This window comes from Perissodus microlepis, chromosome 20 (genome assembly GCF_051167445.1).
Source record: "Perissodus microlepis isolate ML-2025 ecotype Zambia chromosome 20, ASM5116744v1, whole genome shotgun sequence".
NCBI classification, from domain to species: Eukaryota; Metazoa; Chordata; class Actinopteri; order Cichliformes; family Cichlidae; genus Perissodus; species Perissodus microlepis.
The window spans coordinates 18,357,394-18,365,158 of record NC_140480.1 but is presented as its reverse complement, the minus strand read 5'-3'; the positions used below and the strand labels follow the sequence as shown (position 1 = coordinate 18,365,158).

Sequence of the window (7,765 nt, the reverse complement as noted above, 5' to 3'; positions counted from 1 at the left end):
AAAGTCCAGGCCTCAGCCTGACTGGAGTGCACTGGGTGTTCAGAGAACGATGCATAAAAGAGTGCTTCAAACCTCAATTAACTGAAGGCACACTATAAAGAAGAGTGGACCGAGGATCCTCCACAATTACGTGAGAGACTGATGACGTTGCACAGAAAACCATTACTTCAAATTATGCCTGCTACAGATGGTTCTAGAGGTCAAGTCAAAGTTAGGAAAACAGCTGTACACACCTGCAAGAATGTGCATCTACTTACTGGTACATTACTAGCTCCTGATGTACCAAATTATTTCCACAGAAAAATATTAAATTTGTTGATAGTTTGAATTGAATTTGGACAGGGCTTTATTGTGGTTATATATCACACATATATACATATATCGTCCTACATGTCACGTTTAATTGTAGACTCAGAGACTCTGTTAATTAAAGATAAAAAACAGAAGCAACAAATCTCTACATATATACACAGTTCTAAAGAGCACGGGTTTGAAGTGCTTTAAAATGCTTCAATTATGTTGTAACATTATATTTATTTCATTCATTTTCCTCAGGTCACAACAATTAGTACATGTGGGATTAATAAGTACAACAATGTAATAATATGTAATAATAATAAGAACAATAGAGAGAACAAAATATATATTAAAGATTTTAGAAGCACATAATCTTTGGCGACCTTTATAAGCCAGCCTGGTTAGTCCAAACCCTAAAACACATGAATAAGAAGTTTCTGGACCACATTTAAAATGAGATGAATATCTCTGCACAGTCTCCTAATTATCCTAAATGAGATAATTATGTGTGTAAGTTTTTGTCTTATTGGTCAACCCCACAAACACCCAAGCCAGTACTAGGGATGGTCATCACTTTTCAGTAGTCTTGAAATTCAAGTGAATAGTTGATGTGCCCTTTTTTTTTTTTCGTCTTAAACATAGGCCTGGTAGGATGTTATGCATTAGTAATGCAGTGTGGTGGTAATGTACCTACGAACTGTTTGCCAGTAACCAATATTCAACAAAATGGAAAAAGCTGCCAACTACTTGGTATCATGCTTAGACAGTACTGCAGAAACAGAACAAGCATGCAATGCCAAAAATGACTAAAATGATCAAAATGTTATGTGTAGAACAAAAGGAAGGGCAGTGCAAAGTGTGCGTAAGGTAAAACTAGCACTTCACAACCATTTGAGAGCAGTTTGGGGTGAGGTGCAATGTTTAAAGAATATCCAATAATATGTTGCAAAATATCATCAAATTAAGGGAATATTTTTTTATTTTTCACCTGATCTTGAATTCAGCCCTCAAAGGCTCGATGATTTCAGTTTGCACTGACTGATGTTATGTCAGTTGTTACATTCTTCAGCAAATTTTAAGTTGAATATTTTGCTCATCAGGATCTGATGTATAATTGAAGTGTTTAGCAGTATATTTTGCTCAAAGTGCCCTTTCCTGGCTAGTTTTTGCATCTTCAGCAGTCAAGCTTAATCTTATGGGCTTTTCTATCCCACTGGTCAAACCACAGTGATATCTTTTGACTCCAGGTCATTTACATTAGCCCTGACAGTAATGTGTGTCAGAGCTACGCCGGGCTCATCCGCACACCTGGGCTCCACTGTCTCTGAACTCCTTGAGTGCTGACCTTTGGCCTTAGGAAAGTGGAAACCATCCAGAGGTGCATGCTCTATCCTGCACAGGCTGTCTTCGCTGTCACTGTCGTAACTGGGACTATATGAGGCGTTGATGAGACATCCACCAGGCCGAACCTCCTCTGATAGCACGCTGGCCTTCTGATGCATCGCCTGAATTTCTTCCGTTTGGACGGCCTTTTCCATTCTCCATACATCAAGCGGCTCCTCCATCTCCATTTCACTCGGCTCCACCTTACGGAATGTGTGGCGGGCATACAGGCCAATGCAAAACATCTCCACAATCACGCTGTAGTGGTAGATCACTAAGATTGGACAAGAAACGCACAATACAGGACTGATTTTAACAGGCAGTGTAGAGTGCTTTGGGTGAAACAACAGTGCTTCCATCTTTGTGAGATAGTGTGAGTTTTCATTCAAAACTATAGCCGATGTAACAATATAACCATGCAATAACCATACTCAAAGAAATCAAACTTTAGTTTTAGCAAAGTGATGACAGATTTTTTTTATATTTCCGGTTTATAGTCTTAAATCTTATTATTTGCTCACATTAGATTGTTGAGCACTTATCTAGTATTAATGAGAACTCAAATCTCAGTTGCACTAGAATTCTGTCTCAGTCAAGGACACATCATGTTAGTGTAAGACCTGTTCTGCATGCTCGTGACCTGTCCAGGGTGTACCCTGCGAAAATAAAATCTAATACTTTTCAAGATAGATTTGTTTGAAAAATGTTGTCTGAGTGTTGTGACTGATCATGTCAAGAATAACTGCAGAATTATTTGAGTAAAACCGGATTGGGAGGCAAAAGACTGGAGGAGTCCAGATGTGCTGTCACTTACACTGAGACCGGGCCAAGACAGAGAAAGGTGGTGTGCAGGGGATAACCTCCAGAGCCCCCATAGTCTCTAAGATGCCACTCTGCAGGCCACACAGGACCAGCACCAGGATGATGCAGATGAACTTGGCTCTCAGTCCATAGCCATGCAACGCACTCTTTGTTGCTTTGTAAAACAATAGGTGGCCATAAAAGGACACGAAAGTTGACACACCTATGATGCTGTTCACATACAGGTTGGGGTCAACTGAACCCACCTGGAAAAAATAAGACGATAATTACACTTTTTATTCTTCAGTCTATCCAGTGCTTTTCAGTTCAGATGAGATGATTTGTTATCTGAAATAGACTGAACATGTAAGACTGGGCTCAAAGCCTCATTGTACTTCAAATGTTAAACATAGTATAACTACAGAGGCAGTCTCTACTTAAAGCTATTTGGAGTGTGAGAGAGCTTCATAGTGTTCAAACCACCTTTATAAAAATGAACAATCAGTGCATACAATGTGCAGTGGTTCTGCAGAAATGTGGATCATATGAGGTTCTCCATGACCTTCCCCCTGTACAGTTTAGAAGCCTTTTTGCAGCCTTTGTCAGTAACCATCTACAACCATTATGACTATTATATATGAACCTAGCTTGAAACAAGTTACTTTCAGAAAGAAAATATTTGCACAAGATTGGGAACTGACACTACTCTGACAGTGTTTTGTCTTTGTTGTGTTAAACCCAGTTGCTGCAACAAATTTCCCAGCTTTGGGACAAATAATGTATATCTTCTATTAAATGAACACCAGCACTGGCTTGAGCTTCTTGAAGTTATCCTTACTGGCAAAATAAGCATAGATCAAAATTTTTTATAAACAACTCACATCACCATAGTCATACTGTTCATCTGTCCACAGCACCAAAGTCACGAAGAACAAGATGCTGCGGACCACAGAGAGCTGCAGGACAGCAGCCATCATCCAGGCCCGGCTGCTGCTGCACACATGAGAAGGGACAAGACTTTCACATAACAGTCTGCTACTGTATCGACCACATTTTACACAACACAGCTAGACCAACACAAAGGATATACATGCAGGAAGTGTGTGCAGTTCTTTACAATATATGTGCAAATTCCCATCCAGGTAACATACACAAGTACTAAAAGCCATTATAGACATTAGTGGCACATGATCTGTTGAGATGCCACCTCTACAATGTCCATGAGATGATACCTGGTGCCTAATAAGACCTTAATCATTTCACTCTACGTGTGGTGGCAGTGTTTTACTCAGATTTGTGGCTGCCGCTGTGTACCTGTTGATGGTCACCATTGGGAGGCAGCAGCAGCAGCAGCAGGGAAAAGGATCTGGAGTTACCTGCTGTCCAGACAACATAGCCAGCATACGCACTTTCCCTCCAAAAAAGTCTGTGATCAGTCCCATGAATTTCAACAAGGTGATAGAGTGATACCTGTGCCAAATACACACATTCGGACAGGATATATACAACCAACCTGTGATCACAGCAAGTCTTTATAGTCCATTCTTGGTAACTTACAGAGAAGCAATGAAACTACACAGAGAAGAGGAACGGGGCACATACAGTGCTATCAGAGATGTGAAGGCAAACACCTAAAGGAAACAGAAAACAGCAGTAAGACTCAGCTGTAGTGCACGCTGGACTGGAGCACATCAGCATGCAATTTCAGCTCAGTTCATAAAAGGAGCTCTGTGTTTGTGTGTGTGTGAGATGAGACTGCAGTTACCGGATACATTCCTAATATCCAAAGGTAGAGAAATTGACGTCTGAATGAGGAAATATTGCGCAAGAAGAAGCCCACCTCTTCCAGAAACACCCCAAGTAAAATGACAGCCAGGCCGGCTGGGATGAGGAAGAGCCACAGCTCATTTTTAATGGCTGAGAAAAAAAAAAAAACAGTACCACACAAAAGCACAAGAGAATTTTTGCAAAAAAGTACACAATACTGCCAGAAACTGGTGAGAAATCAACACACATACACACAAGCTTCCATTTTGATTCCAGTTTCTTATACATCAAGTTCTTTGGATTCTCTCCAGTCAATCATACGTAGTTTATGATAATTAAGTCCTGCGAGAATATTTTTTCCTCTTGCAACTGTGCAAATTATTCAGGATGCATTCTGTCAGTCTTTCAGAATTTTCAGCATTTTTAGAAAATGAATGTTTGTAATGTAACATTTCGTCTATTGAGTAAGGAGACGTGCATAAAATATGAAAATGTACATCGTCTCAGGTGCAGATTTCTTTAACAGATTTCTATAACTATCTATCAATGGCTAAAAATGCTGAATGATTCTAACAAGCAACAACAAAGTTCTTATAATATTTATTAAAGTCTATTTTTTCTCTGTATACACATCAGAAAAGAATACACATCAAACGTTTTTTGAGCATTATAACTAAAATATTAAACTAAAATGCTACAGCTCATGCCAAAAAGAGTTGAATCTGAGATAGTTTATCACTCCATCTCACTTAATGGGCATTAACAAGGGGAGATAATAAATGCAATCCTTAATATTCTGCTACAGTGGAAGTAGAAAATTGTACTTACCAGTAAAAATTTGTGATGACAGAGGGATCTCAGGCCCAATCCAGCTGCAGTTGGCCCTACTTCTCATCCTCTATATAATCCTATTCACCACGCATCTAGAGCAAATACATAGGAAATAGCATAATTTACACCAGTCAGCTACCTCTTTTAATTCGTAGCCAACCAAATATCCCAGCACCAAACTTTTACCTTCCAGAGGCTGTAGTTTTATGTAAAACGACTTCCAGGCCTCTCCTGTCCTTTCCGTGTTGACCCGAACACTTCCTGTCTGACTAAAGATGTTAATCATTGATAGATACAAGTAGGGGACAGGTATGGGATCCAAGTTCATCTTGAACAGCCAACAGTTTATGTGAGAAGAACAAATATTTAAAAATACACCCAATATTTAGTGCAGGTGCCACTAATCAACATTTTTCATAAACTGAGGATCATGTGGCTAAATGTGAAATATGACTACTTTTGTCACTTTTAGCCTAAATATTCTGGCCCAATTTGAACGATCTCTCATGCAGTGATAAAGCTAGTACCTCGACCCCTTTAACAGAAACAGCATACAATAATCACACAGTCAAAACAGCTTGGGCCCACAGTGTCCCAAATCTGTCAGACCAGGAGAAATAACTGCCTCGAGTATATCTGGCAGACTCTTATCAAAACTTGTTTAAATGACGTCCCAGAATATGAACTTACTGTAAATAATTCACAGTGAAAAGTGTTTTACCTAGTAGTTATATATAAAGTTTGTTTAAAAAGTAAGGAAATTTGTATTTGGTCAATTATGTCACTGTTGTAACAATGCTTTTTGGTACCACATTTTTAAGAAAATGCATTTGTGGGTTGAGAAGCAGAGTTGAGTATGTGGGATGTGCCCATTAAAAACTTGCTATATCTTCTGTGCCAATGCCAAACAGCTTAATCCTGCGATTGACTCTTGTCAGAACTCTTGTGTTCCGCAAAACCCAAGTTGCGGTATAATCGTAGTGAGCCTTAGTCCCATCACCAAATTAAAAGCAATGTGCCATATAGTGGGGGATGTTAGGGATGGGCTTCAAAGTGAGGAAGACATGCCAAGAAAACAGTTTCCTCATCCTGTCAGCATCAAAAACCACAAGCAGTTTCCTACTGATTTGCAAGACGATATGGCCGACGGCTCTCCTCACAGACAATCTCTGGTCTCACTGGGCTGCCCGGAGGCCTGCCATGACTGCTCTTCACAGTCAAGCCTGTTTGCACTGGTACCGGCAACATGTGCACTGGAAGCTGGACATGTGGAGGCACATTATGTTCAGTGAGTAAGTCCACATTCTGTGTATAGCAGTTGGATTGTAGGGTCAAAGGGGAGAGATCCAATTGAGAACATTGGATGGATGGCAAGGGAAGTTTACAAAAATGGAAAACAGCTTCATACAGTAGATGCCTTTCGTGCGGCCGTCTTCACCACTTGGAGAAATGCTCCCACTCACCACATGGAAACACTTGCATCAAGCATGCCGCAATGAATTTTTGAAGTGATCGACAATAACGGTGGAGCTGCTCATGGTTATGAGCAGCTCCACCGTTATTGTCGATCACTTCAAAGGTCCAAACATGAACTCGGTTGAGTTCATGTTTGGACCTTTGATTTCTGTTTTGGGTGGTTTAAGGGTTTTTTGGAGGTGTAGTCCTAAACTTTTGATCAGCTGTAAAACAGCCTCTTTCAGCTTAAGCGTTGTTTTCAATAAATTGCATGATCAAAAAATGTTTTGTGTCACTCCCATTTCTTCATGGTGCATGCTGAATTTCTACTTAGAACCTAGTTACGATCCAATCCAAAATATGATTTTTTGCCATTTTTCAAGTGGTCTTAAACTTTTGATCGGGAGTGTATATGGTATAGAAAAGATTTTAACTGAAGCTCCACTGGGGCTGTTTTTCATCTAATATCAACTTCACTAACCCTAGGCAAATTGTTAAAAACAACATTTTGTTTCTAAAAAAGCATCTTGAGAAAACAGCGGCAAAGCTACCAGCAAAAAACACGCAAAAAGTGAAAGTTTTAGTTTAATGTTACTTTGCGACATCAGGACGGGGTTTTAGTTCAGCCTTCACATTACAGTAATGTCATTAGCTGATAGACCAACTGAACAGAGCATAATTAATAATAATTAATCACCAAGGCAAAGGAGATACATGCAACAGCTACCTTTGTTCACCCCAAAGCCTTCCCAGCTCACTTTTCATAAGTATCCAGGCTGGTCAACCTCAGGAACATCAATCAAAACACTTTCTTTCACAATAAAAGCTCTCTACTAAATGAAACAATTCTTGACCATTAGATAGTTTTAAAGGGTGGAATATACTTTTTATGCTAAGGGGATGTTATTTTCACCCTTTGCTTACAATCTGTCATGGGCACAATCAATCTCTAGGAAATAAATGAAAGCTATAATTACAGGTTATATACAGTATTTATACTCCTCATTTTAGAATAATGATGCAAAAAATAAATCAACCAGTTTTTTTTACACCTGAAAAGAGACCACAAACTTTGAAAATTATTGCCATCAGCTTTTGCAGGTGTCAAATGAAAGAGAAAATGTAAGTTTCTGCAGATGCGAGGAGTGGTCAGCAGAGTCCAACAGGATGCATAGGACTTTCCACACCCTTGGAGCAGCTGCCTGCTGCTTGCTGCCTTACTGTTGATTCA

The 7,765-nt window shown here is 39.6% G+C and overlaps 1 protein-coding gene across 2 annotated transcripts; it reads right to left on the bottom strand.

Moving 5' to 3' along the window:
• Window positions 1-328: 328 nt before the first annotated feature.
• LOC146364373 (organic solute transporter subunit alpha) lies at window positions 329-6,586 on the bottom strand. Of its 2 annotated transcripts, XM_084916875.1 has the most exons (8): window positions 5,266-6,586; window positions 5,077-5,171; window positions 4,247-4,398; window positions 4,039-4,112; window positions 3,796-3,951; window positions 3,363-3,474; window positions 2,495-2,747; window positions 329-1,954 (listed from the first exon to the last, which is right to left on the bottom strand). In XM_084916875.1, the coding sequence occupies exons 2-8, from the start codon at window positions 5,141-5,143 to the stop codon at window positions 1,515-1,517; spliced, it is 1,254 nt and encodes a 417-aa protein (XP_084773001.1). In that variant the 5' UTR covers window positions 5,144-5,171; window positions 5,266-6,586; the 3' UTR covers window positions 329-1,514. The 2 variants fall into 2 exon arrangements, with proteins under 2 accessions (XP_084773001.1, XP_084773000.1); XM_084916874.1 differs by having other exon boundaries at window positions 5,077-6,586.
• Between the last annotated feature and the right edge of the window lie 1,179 nt (window positions 6,587-7,765).

Bases quoted from the DNA above. Each gene is read 5' to 3' on its own strand.
- LOC146364373 (XM_084916874.1), bottom strand. From the start codon at position 5,143: ATGAGAAGTAGGGCCAACTGCAGCTGGATTGGGCCTGAGATCCCTCTG. The intron at 4,399-5,076 runs GTAAGTACAATT...TTTTTTTCTCAG, and splicing joins GTCATCACAAATTTTTACTG to CCATTAAAAATGAGCTGTGG. The intron at 3,952-4,038 runs GTAAGTTACCAA...TATTTGGCACAG, and splicing joins TGTAGTTTCATTGCTTCTCT to GTATCACTCTATCACCTTGT.